The sequence below is a fragment of the Dysidea avara genome, chromosome 3 (assembly GCF_963678975.1).
Source record: "Dysidea avara chromosome 3, odDysAvar1.4, whole genome shotgun sequence".
Taxonomy (NCBI): Eukaryota; Metazoa; Porifera; class Demospongiae; order Dictyoceratida; family Dysideidae; genus Dysidea; species Dysidea avara.
This window is the reverse complement of record NC_089274.1, coordinates 28,702,345-28,721,787: the sequence shown is the minus strand read 5'-3', so window position 1 is coordinate 28,721,787 and position 19,443 is coordinate 28,702,345. Positions and strand designations below refer to the sequence as shown.

Here is a 19,443-nt window from a genome sequence, read left to right as displayed (position 1 = left end):
GCCTGCCATTCCTCAGGTCTCTAAAATAGCAAAGATACCTGGATTTGTGCAATAGCCTACACATATCCCTACTGCGCTGAAGATACCATAATGAAAATGCACAGTAGGGATACAACACTAATTATTTTACTGTGATTTAATATCATGCACTACTCAAGCTTGTTTCAGTACTTTTTATTAATGTGCTATGAATCCTACTCTAGTTGCAAATTTTAAATTTTTTGTGTACTTGTTTGTTAACTATTTTTGTAAATCAGACACACTGTAGTGTGTTGTGCGGCCCAAGAAGCCAGTGCGCCACACCATGAGTATATAAACAGGAAGAAAGAAAATGTGATTTTCACACCTTTGTAGCTCCGTGATCCCTTATCTGACTGAAACCAAACTTGCTACAGAAGTGCTGGCTAGGTAGGGGAGTCTACATTCCAAATTTGAAGAAAATCGCCTGAGCTATTTCCAAGATACGAGCAGCCAAAGTTAGGCTTTTATTCTTCATTTTTTTCTTCTTATTCTTCTCCTTTTTGCACACTTTGCAAAATCTGCCATAAAACACGAATGCGTACTCCAATTGGGCTGAAATGTGGCACACTTAAAGGGCTTATTAAGGCAGATCTCAGTACCAACTTTGGTAGGAATCTGATAAACATTTGCGGAGTTATGACCGATTATTCGCGTAAAAAGGTCACGCCTACAGGGTAGAGCCCTTGAAGGAATGAGCTGAAAATTGCTATGCAGATGGAGTAACCATCATAGGAGTGCCTTTTCGTGGTTTGAAAAGAATCGAGCTAAAAGCCATTGAGATATGACACAAAACCCAACCTGTGTCACAATTACGCAATCGATTTTTATGAATAAAAACTATTAGTTTTCACGCCTACCAGGCAAACCTCTTAAGGCCCATTCACACTATGCGCATATTATGTGCATTGGCAATCCGCATCAAACCAGCTTCAGAATAATTCGCATTCGTCATGTTCACACTGGCCTCAGGAATGCGCATTGAAATTGAACACAATTACATTATGGGTAATGCAATGCATGAATTTCTTTGTGCACAATGATTGTTTTTGTTAAATGAAGTTTAAAGACTTTAAACATAGTTAATGGTGGGAGCAAACACCAACACACCTTTGCTAGCTAAAGGAGAGCATTATCTAGAGAAGAACATTATTTGGAGTAACAACGCATGCGCAGCAAGTAACACGCGGTCAGTCCATCACCTACTTGAGAGTGTTATCGCCAGCTTAACCGTCACCAAAAGAGAAGATAAGGATGCTTCTACTACGAACACGAAGACACCGCCTCAGAAGAGCTGATAAGTCGCGCCGCATCCACCTACTATAGCGACCTAAAACGGAAGAGCTGTGTGTCACGACGCATCACGCGTCCGCCGATAATCCAGCGGGTGGTGCCGGCACTACAGTGACGATCCTTTTTTTTTTTTCCCAGCTACGAAGGACGATAGACTAAGCCATCGACTACAGCGGGTCGAAGGCTCAGAAGATTTCAGCGTGCCAACCGCCTTAATTTAGCTAGCTACTGGCCGTGCGACGGTAAAGCAAGCCAACCTGGCGGCAAGCAACTCAGGAAGTTACTCCGGACGCTTAAACCGTCACGTCGTTACTACTGCATTGTTAGCCATGATCCAGCACATCCAGAAACAATATTTACTCTGAGGATAATGAATGGCATCCCAGTCAGCCCGCCACCACATTTCAATAGGGCTTCTCACATCTGACAGAGTAGCAAACCGTCAAAGTCCCGGTGAGTTGTATAGCTAATCACTGAAATCATACAATAATAATTCTAGATCACATTTCAAACATGGTGTACATGTTAGTTCTTGAACTGCCTAGTGGTAAGGTTGTCTAACTCAGCATGCTACTATTGCCTTCCCCCACTCTCCAATGCATCATGCTACTGTTTGCTTGTTTTGGATGATGATACCACTCATCCATGATTGTGGCTGGTTGTAGGCTTAGTGGTGACTTTAAATATATGCTTATGGCTTCTGACATTGATGGCCCTAACCACTACACATACCCCTTTTAGTAGAGTGATGATTAGCTCCACTTAATTAAACACAACCTCCCCTTATCAGAGCTTAAGACTCAAGAGGGTATGGCTTTGCCATATACTGAAGTGCATTCGAATCACTGTAAACAATTTAGCTATTGCTAAACTCAAACTTGCAAGATTTCGTCACAGCATATAGTACCAATAACTAGTTTGTGTATGTGTATGCATGGTTGAAAGCGTTTCACGTGAACCTCTTGTATGGCAACACAGCCTCAGCATTATCAAATTAGCAAAGGTATTTCAGCCTGCAGAATGAAAAGAACCTGGCGAAAGCAGCATTAGGAAATTCTTCTAATTACATTGATACATTTTGGTCAGCCATACAGCTTAATGGCATTTATGTAATTTGTGGCTGACAGCATGCACTGCTGCAATTGTACTTAATTGACTTGTGAATTTTGCACCTTTTCCCCCCCCCCAAAAAAAATTGGTTATCTTGTTATCAGCTGGGGCCTAACACATGAGGTCAGCCATTGTAGCTACACAGAATATGCCAAACAAAGTTCAAATGTTATCCATTTAAATTAGTACTCCATCTTATGTCCACATGCACATGGCTATGCGTTTCAGTGTAAAGTGTTAGTAATCTTATCACTTCAATCAGTCAGAATTATCAGAATGAATACTCTTGTTATGAGTGCTTTATTAGAATGGTATTAATATTGGTTGCTTTATTAGAACTGCTGACTGTGTTATTAGAACATACCAGCTCCTTACAGCTCTTATCTTCACCAAGAATCTCATCTTGGTTTCCTCATATGACTAAGTCACTATTAAAGGAAAATATGAGCAACTAAAATAAATTAAATTTAAAAAAAAAAAAAAGATAGAGAGCACATAATATAAAAGAAATGTGGGAGCATCGCCAGATATATTTCACAAAGCTTTAACCATCTTCTAGCTGCTCCTCATCCACCTAGGAACTGTAAGGAGAGATTAGTCATTGGTGGCGATATCAGGTATTAGGTGGTATCCACTTGCTCCATCTATACAAAAATTACAAAAAAAAACAAAAAACAAAAGGAACTTAGCATTATCACCCTAGCAAACATAACAAATAAAAATATAACCACAGCAGTGAATACTAACTGTATATCGATATACCGTATTATTTTCCAGTTACTAACTACATGTATTCAAGCGTTAACACCACCAAGTACTATATACTGTAAACAATGTTTTAATAGTAGTAGAGTGTGTCAGGACTAGTGCTGATGGCAGCTTGGATACTTGACACAGAACCAATGGTCATAACCAAAAAGTCAAAAGTTTGAGGTACAGTAACAAGGTTAAATTAAATAATGTGATTACCTATTGGCATTTAAGTTAGTTAGTTTTCATATTGATATGTGGTTGGCTTGTTACTGTAACCATAGCACCTTTTCTTGGGCCTAGTACGAAGCAGCATGCATTCAAAAAGATACAGATTAGTACAAGTAGGCATGTGGTGTGATGGGACAACCTCAAGTTTTGTCTGCTAAACCATTGTAATTAGACACCAAAAGCTGTGTAAAAAAAAAAAGCAATGTATTTATTGATATACCAGTATCGATAAACTAATTATCAGAGGCTGTCACGGTATGATAACTAGTTGTGTTAATTCATCACGATAAATGGTTTTACCGGTATTTCACCGAGCACTAGTCTACAGCTAAGTGTCTCTGGCCATAGTAAAGCTTGTTCAGACATAGTACTATGAACTATTTAGCTCACCTCTATGGCTTGGTACTTATAGTAATATAGCTGCATCACAATACTTAACCAAAGGAATCTGACCAAAAATTGCTAATATATAACAGTACATACATGCTTGTAAGGATAACAGTACTTTACTTATCTTACCCCAAAAAAAGGAGACTTGGTGATACAAGGCTAAGTCTTCCATACCTGTCAATACATTTTTTTTTTAAAGTTATCATACTAACAAATGACTGCTTGTATAGATGTATCAGAAACCTCTAGCAGTTCCATCGTCACTCTTGTGTGCCAAAGACAGCCGCATTTAGCTAATCTTCGGATATCACATCATGGTTAATTCCCCTTGAGCATCACGTAATACGGCTCATCAAGCCTCATATGAAAATAAAGCAAACATGCACACATACACATAATTTGTTTTCTCTCAAGACTTAGCCAACTTTTTGGACATTTAAATGGCTTGCAGCATGACCTAGTCTATCATGTGGAACACTACCTGTTACTTTCTGCTAAAGTTCAATTGTGATTTAATACCTCCTTTATTTAGGCTTACTATAAGGACACACCAGATGGCTAAGGTTGTGTGCTACTTTGTACATTAATTTAAGTTACAGTTATACTGATCACTGAACATGCTAGCATGCCAAGCTACAGTAATAAAGGTTTCAGCTTTACTGAGCTCTGTGCCATCTCTATTTCATTTAGACAATAACGGTTACCCTGTTCACACCTGGGAATTATACCCCATTTGTAGTGCTTGATGCCACTTCTGCAGACAATGTAATGCCTACCAATGCTACAATCTGTTTGTGTTCAGTGCCCTTTTTCTTGTAAATAACTCTTGTTACGTGGGCCAGCTGACCACACATTAGGGGAGGGGCTCAGGTGAACGTGTACTGGCTATAGCTATGTAACAACAACAACAAGCAAGCAAACAGTAAAAACTTGTATTCTACATGTTAGAAAAGGCATTAGAATAGAGTCTGGGTACCAGTATATGCTGGGCACCAATATGAATCATCACCGTAGCACTTGTCAGCGATACAGTACATTTGTCCCTTCCCCCCCCCCCTCAGGTACAATGCATGATTGGCCAACAATGATACCTATCCAAATAGGCATGCGATAATACCCACCAAGTATCCATACGATGAAGAAATCACTGAGTTTATGCGTAGTAACAATACTTGCTAGTATGTATGTATGCGTAATTATTCCTTTCTATTGCAGGATAAAGTCAGCCGGCATGCTTCCTTTGGCCAGAATACAACTTGCCTGTTATTTATATAATAACAATATCATTCGCAACCACATAGTGTACAAATTTAGCAATCATGTATGTGTGTGTATACTGAGTTTTTAGAGTGTAATACAAAATAATATGGTCACACATTAAGGAGATTTAATTCATTAGTACATGATAATCACTAATGGGATAATCAGAAACACACATCAAGGCTCACATACACCCTCTTCCTACAACTGCTTACTTGAGTGAAAGGTTCCACCCTCCTTTGGTGGTCCCCCTTTCTGTGGCTTGAATACGAAGAACTTGGTGGTGTGAAAACAATTCCCGACACCAAATTCTTCCTTATACCCAAGTATCTGTTGTCTCAAATTAAAGCCCATTTTTTCACATTGGCCTCAAGTAGAGTTGGAGATTTATCCCAAAAGGCAGCTGAGACCCTGTACAGATACCAAACTACCCCCACAATCATTAGCTTGTGGGAGGAGAAGAATACTCAGAAGAGCAGAGAACTCATAATCAACCATGCAGGAGAAAAAAACAAGTGAGTGACCAACATTAAATGAAGTTTAAAGACTTTAAACATAGTTAATGGTGGGAGCAAACACCAACACACCTTTGCTAGCTAAAGGAGAGCATTATCTAGAGAAGAACATTATTTGGAGTAACAACGCATGCGCAGCAAGTAACACGCGGTCAGTCCATCACCTACTTGAGAGTGTTACCCGTATCCCTCCCACCACTTCACTAGCTAGGTAATATGACTAGAGATATAAGCACATAGCCACAAGCACACAATTTGTTTCAGTGGCCTATGGGTTGCCTTAAGCATGCAGACAGATTTGTTCCCATACTTGTATAAATGCACCTGACAGATTACCTCACAAGGCAGACTTTCAATCGCATACCAAAAATGCATTGAATCACATACCCTTTGTACATGTGCGTGAATATACTGAATGTGTAAACATTATGCAGGACAACCAGAAAACCTCTGGTCAATATGTATTAGTGTCTAGACCACTACTGCTGGAGAGCACCCTGTATGGTGCAAAGCTACAGCACAGCACATATACATAATGGCAGGTCACTACACTATTGTAACTGTTATGCTGTATGGGTGTTCCTTGCTGTGTGTTATTCTCTGCCAATGCAGATGCTGCTGTCAGACCTTCAGTCCACAGACCACATCTTTGAAATTACTGGTCCACCACCATGATCAGACTGCCACAGCCACTGGCCATAACATGCAACTCATTGCTTTATTGGCACATGTTTGCTACAAGGCCAAAGGAGGTGCACCTGTATTCTGGCACACTGTTGTCATTACAGGCTTGTGCCTCTTTCTGTGCCATTCACAGAGAGAGCAATACTAGCTCTGGCTGCTATGCAGCACTTCCAACATGCTGCCTGCTTTATTGGCACATGTTTGCTACAAGGCCAAAGGAGGCGCACCTGTATTCTGGCACACTGTTGTCATTGCAGGTTTGTGCCTCTTTCTGTGCCATTCACAAACAGAGCAATACTAGCTCTGGCTGCTATGCAGCACCTCCATTCCTGATAGAGGGAATGTGAAGTATGGGGTCTCACCTAGGATGGCTGCTGCATAACACATAGGTGTAAGTTGTACCCATCGTCATGCTTGAATACGAAGAACTTGGTGGTGTGAAAACAATTCCCGACACCAAATTCTTCCTTATACCCAAGTATCTGTTGTCTCAAATTAAAGCCCATTTTTTCACATTGGCCTCAAGTAGAGTTGGAGATTTATCCCAAAAGGCAGCTGAGACCCTGTACAGATACCAAACTACCCCCACAATCATTAGCTTGTGGGAGGAGAAGAATACTCAGAAGAGCAGAGAACTCATAATCAACCATGCAGGAGAAAAAAACAAGTGAGTGACCAACATTAACTGGTGAGTTTCTGCTTCAGTGTTGTAAATGTGTTCGTGTGTCGCTTTGCTGTGGGAATGCTAATCGTCATGTACAAACATGCTCAAGTCAACCGAATGGCTGGTGATGAGTGGTGATGTGTTACCAAAAAGGCAAACATCCTTGCAAACATCATTAGGTGCTGGTAGAGTAGAATTACAAGTGGCTAGTGTACCCAGCATTGATATCACAAAGATAAAAAATCGAAACTTTGGCAGCTTGTGTCTCGGAAACAGCTGGAGCGATTTCCTTCAAATTTGGACTGTAGACTCCCCTAGCTGGCGGGCAACTGTGTAGCAAATTGGGTTCCAATCGGATAAGGGATCACTGAGATACAAAGGTGTGAAAATGACGTTTTCTTTCTTCCTGTCAATATACCCATGGTGTGGCGCGCCAGCTTCTTGGGCCACACGACACACTATCGTGTGTCTTGATATGTATTATATTACATTTACTGATAAAATAAGAATTAGTTAACACAGCAAAATAGTGTTCCAATACTACATATTCTAACCCCGTCTTTGTTCAGTATTGGAACAACTATTTTTAAAAACTCTCTATAACGAGACAAAACGAACCTCAAATCTATAAATGACTCTAATGTTATTCACTATTTGGGGCTGTGGTCTATTTTTGTTTGAGCCTAGGTAGAATTTTTGGACTATTAGTTCCAACAACATAACATAGACGGAATAAATACAGTCAGTATTTGTGTATGAATTATGCTGTGTAAAGTATTAAAAATCTGCTTCATCCTTTTCTTCTTCCTGTGGTAAAGATTAAAAGATAGGTTAAAAAGCCCCAAAGCCAGCCTCAGGCCAGCTTTGGGGTATACAAATGCAAAAAGAAGTGATACATAACCCAAAACAGCCAAGCTGTAAAAAAAGAGTGCGGCCCTCAAAAAGGCTATAGTGAAAAAAAGATGTGAAATCCAAGATGGCGGCTGTGATGGTAGGTTAATGGTAAAAATTTTAATAACGACTATTCAGGTGAATTTGGTGCCAAATCATCACTATAGCCTTTTTGGGGGCCGCACTTTTTTTTACAGCTTGGCTGTTTGGATTAGATTATATTACAAACTAATTTATTGTGATAACATTGAATTTTGAATTCAACTACAGTTCCCCATAAAAGACTTAGGTCAATGCTTTCCAAAATAGTTCTTCACTACCACAGTTCTTTAACATCAAAAACTTAGAAATAAAGGGTAATTACATAAAGGTACACTTCAGTAAACATAAACATATAACAATTGCATCCTGTGCCATTCATTTGTCTGTGTCCAATGTGTTCTGTTAGAGTCAGTACCGTATCTTTCATAACCTCTAACCTTAACTCTATTTATTCTAAATTCCTACATTATAAGAATTGATTGGGTGCTAGAAAGCATGTACCTAAGTAAGTTAAAATGTTTGCTTGCTTTATAGATGCTGATGTTAATAAATATTATTTCTTTTATTGTCAATGTAGCTAAATGTTACATGTAAGTACCTATATGATAGGACATCTAAGAATAAATATTGCCTGCATTAGCCTTACTTATATATCATTGTAATTAATTTGCTAACTTCTTGATGCTAAACAAGTTCTTTTTCTACATTATAAAAACAGTGAACGTGCATGGCAGGAAGCGTAGACCTCTGAACCTTCACTGACTTTTAATATTACTTACATGCAAACATGTAAATTCACCTCAGAATTCACCTCTTTAAGCAAACTATGTTACTTGTATCGTAGGATATTTACTATAGGAATCAAGTGAAAGTGTACAACATGGCCCTGCTCATAATGCAGGTACCAATGGCTAATACAACAATAATATACACCGTGGACTGATATAACAGCTACAGATTATGTCAGAGGTACATATAAGAACATACCATTAGTGACTGTTCTTAACCACTCTATCAATGGTAAAGCCTGCACAAATGTGTCAAAGAATTTGTGAAGAGAAGCATCACTGTAGGCTTCATTTACTTCCTCAAACAATTTTAATTTCTGCATACTAATCTCAGCTAGAGTGACATGCTCAAATGAAGTAGTCATCTGAAACAAAGAAATATCCATAAATAATCTAATCCATAAGGATTGCAGCAGTTACTAGGTAAAACAGTGCACCAGATGGTGTAAGTTAAAGGTGCTGGACAAGTACACCTACATAATTGATGTTAAGTTACATTTAAATCAAAAGGTACCCAGTTGATAACATGTTTGGCAACTAAATGTGTGCCAATCAATTTGCTTCTATACTGCTATTTTTTTTCAACTCATACTTTCATGAAACACTAATCAAATCTTAAAATTATACCTAAGGAGTTTCAAAAAAGAAGAATGTGAATTTATTTCAAATACACTTAGATTAATAAATTTGGACTAAAAGTGTAGTTTAATTTTTTGGAGATAAAGCACTTTCTCAGCTACATGAATAAACACACCCCATGTAATTTTTTCAAAAAATTAATGACAAGTACCACCTAAATGCTGCCTTTAAAAAGACCATCTTACACAACAAAACTCACTTTTGCGGAACAATATTAGTCCATCTAACATCAAATACAGCATTAAAAACAAAACAAAAAACACTTAACAGGCTACTAGATATAGAATTTTTTTTTAATGCTTAAACTTGAATTTTCATCTGCATGCCTGACCACATTTGCAAAGCTGGAGGCCAAACAAAGCAGTATACGGCCACCATTTTATGCCACAATAACAAACTCACAAGTGGCATGTACCTTTTGGAGTTCCAATGAGTTGGCACCCTTGTGCATTGTCTTTCCTTTTATCAACCTGGTTGTCGTCTTCTTTATTCAACAAAACTACATCAAGGTATTAATTTTCTGTATCAACATTTTCCTTGAACAGCATATTTAGATGCCACAGCTACTTAAAGCTCTTACTCTACTGCAAAAGTTACTAGACACCCAGTAGATACCTGTAACTTTCCCATTAACAATCTAGGTTGGCTAATAACAATCAAGCACAGAGGCCACACCTCTACTTACTCGAATGCAATGACCACACCTCCATATTGATCTAGCTACATTTATAATAATAGCATCGTAAAAATAAAGGAATAATGCTTGTTAAACAGGACAATGACTCAAGATAAGCAGTCACCCTAATAGAACAATGACACACAACAAAACTATTATTTTAAGAAATGAAGTAGGGATCCAAGTGATAAATAGTGAAACAAGAAATGAATAATGGTATTACATCATAGATCAGTGGGAAAATCGCTACTTTGGCACTGAACAAAATAATTGTTATAACATGCCAATGTAATGATTTTCTCACAGAACTATGCTGTAATACCATCATTCATCTCTTGTTTCACTACTTTCTTTCACTTGGATCCCTACTTAATTTAATTTTTAAATATACTTGTACAGATCAAATCCAAAACTTCACTTTGTAAAAGCATGTAACATTCTTTTAAAATCATTCCACTATAGCTATTCTAGTATTCTGGGTGATCATGAAACTCAAAACCCAGTAGCATATACTCTGCAGCTACTAACAATTTGCACTAGCACAAAGAAATCACCTCAGAGAAAATTTCCTTGACTATCTTAACATTTAATATATCATACAAGCTGACTTCACCAAATACACTTATGTTGGTGCAAATTTGTAGGTATGTAAATGTGTACAGCCACAGACAAACTGAGGCCTAGATAATACCAGCCATGCTAAACCAGTCTGAGAGTTACAATTGGGTCACTGCTGTCGACCTGGATGACCCACTGACTTGGATAGCAATCTGGGTTAGCCCCAGATTTGACATGGATGTGACACAGTTTAGTTAAAACCGAGCCATGCACAAAGAACTACATTTTGGCACTCCACTAGCATATTTAGTACTTGTACACATGTAGCTGATAACACAAATTACCGATCAGTTTAGTGGGTCTAGGTCTATAAACATGCTTCCTATAAGTGGGTGTGGCTTCATGTACACCTATAAACCTCAACACAATTTACTGATAATTTAGTGTGGCTCCATGTATGTCTACTAAGAGTATTATCCCACATTGCTGATAAGTAGGCATGGCTCATGAAAGAAGCTGGCCTGCTTCAAGATTAGACTAAACTCATGCAATAACAATCAAATATTGGGCGTGGTTCCATGTAAGACTGCAGAGAAATGGACTTGGTTTCATGCATAGCTACAGAATGCAAAACTCCTAGGCGTGACTCCACATATGCCTACAGGCAGTAATATAAAATCTCAATGGCTCACAAAAGTAGCTGGGTTATTGCAGGGCTAGACTATTGGACTTCCACATTGTCAAACTGGTTAATTCATTTCAGAGATGATTCAGTCTGGGTCAGACCTGGATATTCCATAAAGTGTATCAGACCTGGATGACACACACAATGATGACCTGGTTGACCTGGATGACATGGGTAACCTGATTCTGTTTCAACCCTGATCCTAACACACACACACAATTATAATTCATTACACTACTATGAAGACCTACAGTATGACTATAATGCACAGAATTTGGTTACATCATGTGGCTATAGTGAGTTAGTGACCTTCAAAAATCGTATACTGGAACTACAGCAGCTTACTTGTTACAAAGCGATGAACAACATATCCATGTTTCAAAATTCTTGCCACGTGTTTAATTTTGTTTGTGGGTTTACTCATGTGAGTCATATATGGCCTGACAGAAACTTTAACAGAGAAGTGAACAGAACTCGTTGCAAGGTGATAGGAACAACTGCCATCAAATTATGGATCATTTAATAAAGGTGCGTAATGGGTTTGTGTGTTTCCTTACCGAAAAGTAATTTCCACGGCTTGTTTTGACCTCAGTATTTAGCGTCAGGGTAAGGTATCATTTCAATCCTTCATTCATCTCTTGTTTCACTACTTTTTATTGCTTGAATCCCTACTTCATTTTAACTTAATAATTTTAAATGTACTATGTTATAGCTACAGCTATGATATGCACACGTGACTGTTTTATATGTTTTATTAAACATGGCTATTGTATTAGGGTGACTGCTATATTAGAGTATTTTAAATGGGCCTCAGCCAACTGGACCACATACACAATATTTAAGGGGAGTGTATGGTCATGACATGCCTTGTTTTTCACCGTGCTACCAATAAAAACCACTATAAGTACTGTAACAGCTACATCATTAAGAGGTATTTCCCTCAATCGCTATTGATCCAGCTGTACTAGATCATAAAGGGGTGTGTCCCACAACTGTTATTGGTCCAGCTAGTTTGTAAAAGGTCCTATTGTACATCCGGTGCAGGTACAGTGTCTACCAACTATCTACCAATAATGTATAATCGTGAGCACTTTAAATAAATAAACTTGTCATGTCTAAGTGTTGTATATGGAAAATTAACACCTCGATACAATTTCCTTGCATGAAGAAGGAAGACTACAAGCAGACTGAAGATAAAAGGAAATGCAAGGTGCACTCGTTGGAACCCCAATTTGTTATAGTCAACAAAATGATGGTCATACTATGTGATGTTTAGCCTCTAGCCTTGCAACCGTGGTCAGGCTGGCAGGCAGGCTGGCAGGCTACCAGGATAGCTCAAGGTATCACTAGCTTAACAGTTACTTTAAAAGGATATTGAAGGTGGCATCTGAATGCACATGAAGTTGTCCAAGTATCTATGGACGTTCGCTTTTGAAAGTCATGATGTAACCAAATCCTTTCATATTTTATTCATATCATAGGGCTCAAAACAGTGGAATAAATGTGACTGGATTTGTGAAAAGGATTCTTCCACACACATCAAATTGCATGAAGTTGGAGGACTTTTCAACATACATACAAACCTGAACTCACATAGCTACATATGTTGTTGCTTACCACTGATCAAATTTAAACTTTTACAATCAGAAGTTAAGAATCATTAAAGTCAATAAATTGGATGTGTGTGGAAGATGTCATTATGCAAATCTGGTCGCAAATGCCTAAGTGCACTTCAAGAAAATATTGTATACAAATATTCATTTTGGCCAATAATACCTCAGGTGCTCTAAACTAAATTTGTTAGTAACATGCCTGATTTACTACACTTACTTGATTAAGTTCCATTAACTTGGTGAAATTTCCTTCCAGGCCAAGTGATTCCTTTAAACTCAAACAATACTCTGCAATGTTTACATTAACATCACCAAAAACTTTCATAATCATATCGATGTGATTTACTACTTGCTGTATCCATATACCAGGTGCAGGAAATGACGTAGAATGAGGGTGACACTTGTGTATTCCAGAGCACAAAGCATTTAAATGATTACCAATAACTTTAAGGGATCCATACTTTTTCATTTCTTCAATTTTCATCGATCTATTATGAAACTCCCTTAACAAAGATTCACAATTTGAAATAGTTGGTTTCCAAACTCCTGATATTATCCGTTGAAATGAAACATCATCGTCATTAGCCTTAGCAGACAAGTCTGCACTGTTTTGATTCCAGAAATGCTCAAAGAAACAGCTTTTATACTCTTTGCCTAAAACCACCAAATTTTCAAGCATTTCTCGTGGTGGTAGTTCATTTTTAGACAAATAAACAAACTCAAATTGGTTCTCTCTGGTCATCACACACATGCTTGATATTTCTTTTCCCTCCAAGTCACATGTGATTTTATCTGAAATGCTTTTAGTAAGCTCTAAATAAAAGTAGATAAAGAGTACTAATAATCAACTACTAACTTTACTCTTTTTGTCAGATGTGCAAAAACCCAGCATAATAGAGTAACTCTAAATATTTCAGTCCAATACATTTATCACAGATGGGTACAATGTATGAGAACACATTTGGTTAATACGTATGTGGCCAGATCTGTGAAAACCAGAATGCAAGCCTAATTTTACAGTATAGACATATACTTGCACATTGTTTAAAAACAAAATACTTTGTTCTTTGTAAAGTAAGGGTCATACAGCAAAAAAAAACTGGATAGTGTTTTATTTACCAACTCAAGAGGAGTTCAAAAATCTTGGTTTTGTTGCAGCAGGACAACAGAAATGCAAGTTATAAATGTTTGTTTACATCATGTATAAGAATCAGTATGTAATCAATCTTTCTCCACTGATTTCATCTTTGTCTATGGTGAAGAAAAGTGATACAAGGAAATGATTCCCCTATTTATGGCAAACACGATGGTGCAAAAATTAATTCCATATATCATTCTAGTTGTCACAATTGTTTCATTAAGCACCAGTAATTTATCTTTTGCTGTTGCTACTTTGTAGAGCTGTAACTCCAAAAGTAAGCTGAAAAACTTCACCAGAGCATATACTTGGCTAAGTAGATTAATAATATCAGTTTTTGCAGATGTGGGTACATATATAACACTTTGATATTGATAAAGGAAGGCTCCAACAACAGAAACCTGGACATTATCATGTAATGAGAAAATGCAGTATACTAAGCATTTGTTTATGTCACATTAGCAAGGTGGAATGCCACTTGTGTCTTTTTTCAAGATTTGTCTGCAGCAAAAGAAGATTTAAGGAAAACTTACTTAACATTCTCCTGTTCATGGCGAACACAAGGTACAAGTCTCAGTTCTATAATATGTATCATTGCAGTTGGAAGTTGTAATTTATACCATAAAAGCCAAGAAGTGGGAAAAAGGGTGCAAGTACGACCCAACAACAGTAAAATATGTGAAATCCTAGATGGTGGCCAATAAATGGCTGTGATGGTAAGTTAATGGCAAAATAGGATTCAGCACCAAATTCACCTGAAATGTAGCTATTAAAATGAATAACCCTATCTTCACATCCATTTGTTGGTTGCCACCTTTTAATTTCACTTCTTTTTCACCCTGACTTTTTGGACCATACCCTTTCTTCACAGCTTATATGTTTTGGTATAGACATCACTTCTTTTTGTAAACACATACCCCAAAACTAGCCTATGGCTAGCTTTGTGCTACTTGTCTTTTATCTCTATCACAAGAATAAGACAAATACTTTTTTATTTGATTGTAACTGCTTGTCTAACTGACTTGTTTTGTTGTCCACAATTATGCAACTGTATTTTGCAACTGTATAGTGTAACTGAACACCTACAGGGTAACTTGCAATGTAGCTGAACTCTCCACAGGTTGACATGTTATGTAGTTGAACATTCTTCAGGGTTACTTATAACAAACATAGTTGAACTCTCTGCAGAGAGACTTGTATTGTAGCTAAATTCTCTACAGGATGACTAGTAACTATACATATCTTCATAGTGGCTTGATACGGAGCTGAACTCTCTACAGGGTGACCTGTAATTAAGCAGAACTCTCTACAGGGTAATTTGTTTTGTAGCTGAACTCTCCATGCTGAACTCTCCATGTACAGATGATTTGTTATGTAGCTGAACTCTCTTAAGGGTTACTAACTTGTAATGTGCTGGGTGACTGTTAATGTAGAAAAATTCTCTATAGAGAGACTTTAAATGTAGCTGAACTCTCTACAGGGTGACTTGTAAAGTAGCTGAACTCTCCACCGGGTGATTTGTTAGGTAGCTGAATTTCTCTCCAGGGTAGTTTATAACATAGCTGAACTCTACCCACTGGGATATAATGTAAAAACCTAGTCTTGTGCCTAGGTTACTTTTTAGTGTGTGGGGTGGGGAAAAAAGATCTCCAGTAGCATTTTTATACAACTGGAATCTACAAATTAATTGTGGGGATTTTCAATTAGTGGTGATGAAGAGCAAAGGCCTGTTAACAAAGCGAGAAAGGGAAATCTGACATACATGTCCTTGCATGCAGAGCTTAAAGGCTTGTAGGTAAACACATGCCATTTTCCCATTCTCACTTTGTTAACATGCCTTGCTATTCACCAGCACTAATCAACGATCTTCAAAAGTTGTAGATCCAGCTGATTGAGATACTCTAATAGTGCTGTCACTCTATTAGAACATTCAGCTACATACTCACCCTGTAAAGAATTCAGCTACATTACAAATCTCACTGTAGAGGTTACAAGTCACTGCAACATGCCTTTCTATGACAATCAATACAGCTACACTCCAATTTTCAGCCTGCTTCCCAAAGCAATTTTCCTGGTAGGTAATTGTTGTTGTTTTTTCAATTAACGAAACTTGATCATGCAATCATTGCACACATTTGGCTTTACATTATAACTCCGTCGCTTTTTCTTTTTTCCTGATTTCTTTCAAACCACAACAGGTTTTCATTCCAATAGATATCCCATCTACAGACTGAATTTCAACAGTGGTTTCTTTACTTGAATAATTGATCATGACTCCATCTACGTTTACCAGATTGGTACAAAAATTGATACTGAAATTTTCTTTGGACTCCCTTTATGTGTACCACGTGTTCAAATGATGAGTTTGTGTTTTGTTATAAAGTATGCAAAAAGAAGTATAAGAAGATAAACTTGAAATTTTGGACATCCATATTTTGGGGATAGCTAAAGTGATTTTGCTGAAATTTGGTGTGTGACCTGCCCTACCTGGTGGGCAACGAAAATCACTTTGCTAGGATAATGGAGCAAGGAGCTACGTACATGTTTTCCTTCTTCCTATTAGTAGCACACTAGTGGGTCCTGTTAGTAACACACTGGTGTGGCACACTGGCTTCATGGGCCACACTATGTGTTCTAATTATTTAGTCAAGTGCTTGTAGTTTATTTTCTAATAATTATTATACAAATTGATCTTCTAATTGCTACATGTACCTACTACAGTGGAACCTCCCTTATCTGGACCTCTATTATCTGGGGACCTCCATTGTCTGGACAGCCCAAATTGGTCATGTAACTTGTAGTTTATTGACCATAATGACATTTGGTTTAGATGAAAGCACAAGGAGGGAGGTTGCTATTTACCTGTTTGGTAGCATGTTTATTCTACTAATAATAACTACCACTTGGTTGCTAGGTGATAACGGATTTTACCACCCAGGGGAGTGACCATGAATGCTCTGTACTGACTTCACCCTCTGCCCACTGAACTGCATAGCACCAACTAATAGCAATAATAACAGTACTCGTATTTAAGTTAGTCATTTTAGCATAATAGCATGTTATTCTTAGTTCGGTTATTTCTGAGATACGGATGGTAGTATGTACCAGACTGCCCGGATCAGAGGATCCGCTGTACTTTGTAATTTAAAGTTGTCAACATATATGCTAAAAACTTCACCAGAGCATCTCTTTTTAGATAGAGATGTATGTAATCAAATCTTCAGTAAGGCACTATTATGTTAGGTTTTTGCAGATTCAGTCATGATTCTAAATCCTGTATATGCATATTTTATTCATATGTACAGTGCTTGAAAGTACTGCATCATATTTATGTTAAAGCATTGCCGTGATTACCATATGGGTAATAAGGCACGAGGTACACGGCCAAGTGTTTTATTGTTTGTATAGCAAAAGCAAGGCAATGCTTTAAATTATTTATGAAACTTTCTAGCAGATTGAAGCCCAGTTCATAAAACGCTCTAGCATAGTATAGCTTTCATATGGTGGTTGCACACTTACACTAGGGCTGGAACAAAAGTCAAATTTTAACCTCTGGCCTTCTTGCAAGAAAGTCACTGAAGCTTTGTTGACTATGACATGTTAGTCATAATTAACTGATGGGACAATTGGAAACAGTGAAAATGGAAACCAGAAATGGAAAATGGAAATGGTAGAGTAAAACTCTCATTTAGTGACCACCTCTTAAGACCACCTTCTTGCAAAGACCAGAGGAGGTTGGATGCGCATTAAGCACTACTTAAATACATTGCTCTTAAGTGCATTCTTTTGTTTGGTATTTCACGTGACCCTCAATAGTCACAATACTAAATTAAAAAATGATGGAGTTCACTGGGGTTCGTTAGATATTCAGATCATCCTTCACGTAAGCTTCAAGGCAATGTACTTTGTTTTCTAAAAGCACCCTAGACTTGGGATGAAATTAATAAATTGCGATTTGATGCATATAGCTTCACCAGACATGTCACGTACATTTTCTATAATGAAACAACAACCCTTCACTGTGTTACACTGAGATCGCTGTATTACCCTCACCAATAAAACAGATTGTGCATGATTTATTTTATTGGCACTCTAAACTTTGGCTTTTTTACCAGCCTAATCAGCGGGGTTGACTGGGGTTTATCACACCGTTAGATTTAGAAATACATAAGCTTTCAAATAAAATTGTCTTGAAATGAAGATTTTTCAATGAAAATGTACAGCTCATGTGAACACATCCAACCTCCTCTGTGCAAAGATCATTTCTGTACAAAGATCACATTGTAATTAGGTCCCAAAGATAGTTAAAGCATACTTAATGACCTTATAAAAAGACCACTTCATGGTCACCCTTTATAAGACCACCTCTGTACACAGACCACCTCTGTACAAAGACCACACACACCTCTTCACATTGTAATAATAGCTAAGTTCCAAACATCACATTATCAAAACAGCTAGGTTAACTAAAAAGGCTCTTGAGGTCATCTCTTTATGAGACCTTTGACAGTACGTTATAGTGTACTACTTGCATGGAGTATTTTGTATGACACATTCTGGTACAAAATGAGTGATAATGGTACAGATAGCCAGGTGACTTGAGTAAAGGATGATTCAAAATATTTCTTTGAGTCATGAAATACATGTTTGGAACTTATCAAATATTTCATTGTAAAGTGGTGGTCTTTATAAAATGGTGACCATAAATGGCCTTATTAATGAAGTCATTGAGTATGCCTTAGTTAAATTGGGACCTAATTACAACATGGTCTTTGTACAGAGGTGGTCTTTATAACAAGGTGGTTTTTAAGAGATGGCCACTAATTGAGAGTTTTACTGTAGGATACATTTATGAGACGATTTGACCATTTCCGTTTTCCATTTCCCGTTTCCACTGTTTCCAATTTCCCTAACTGATGGGTGTTATGGTCTCACACTTTGTTGCAGCTGTAGTACAAGCTCTATTACAAGCTTAGACTACAAATATACCATGATTTTGTCACTGATATTTGCATGCTTCCAAGAAGTACATGGCTTTTTGACTGATTAGACATGGCAGTATCCATGGTTACAAAACTTTGGAAGGGTAAATCCACCTTCGAAAGTTAAAAAATCTTCAAAGATTCCAAAGCTACCGAACCTTAGTTCCAGCCCTAACTTACACATGTTGACACTAGTCGCGGTGATCAACTTAGTTAGTGTAATAATTGTAAACCTCATTTTCTGTAGATTAATCTGAGGACTGGTATTATGTTAGCTGTGCCCAGCTGTCCTGAGGGTTGTTGAAAACCAACTGCTGACACCTGTGTTTTAATTACTATCATAACTATACTTTAATAATTACTGTACTTTAATAAGCTTTGAAGTTTCATACGTACAGTTGATGGTGTAAATAAAGTAGAGTTTGCATATCATTGGTACACTTTTTCATTTGATGTTTCCCACGTAAAATTCTTTAAAGATACTTACAGCACTCCCCATTTAAATATAATTACACT

At 37.5% G+C, this 19,443-nt stretch overlaps 1 protein-coding gene across 1 annotated transcript in view; it reads right to left on the bottom strand.

Annotated features, from left to right (window-relative positions):
* LOC136250630 (E3 ubiquitin-protein ligase rnf213-alpha-like) overlaps positions 1 to 19,443 on the bottom strand; it is a 407,493-nt gene that overhangs the window by 354,521 nt on the left and 33,529 nt on the right. Inside the window, exons 6-7 of the mRNA XM_066042854.1 lie at positions 13,025 to 13,620; positions 8,836 to 9,001 (exon numbers count right to left, since the gene is read on the bottom strand). Coding sequence (XP_065898926.1) covers positions 8,836 to 9,001; positions 13,025 to 13,620 — 762 coding nt within the window. The remainder of the gene's footprint in view (positions 1 to 8,835; positions 9,002 to 13,024; positions 13,621 to 19,443) is intronic.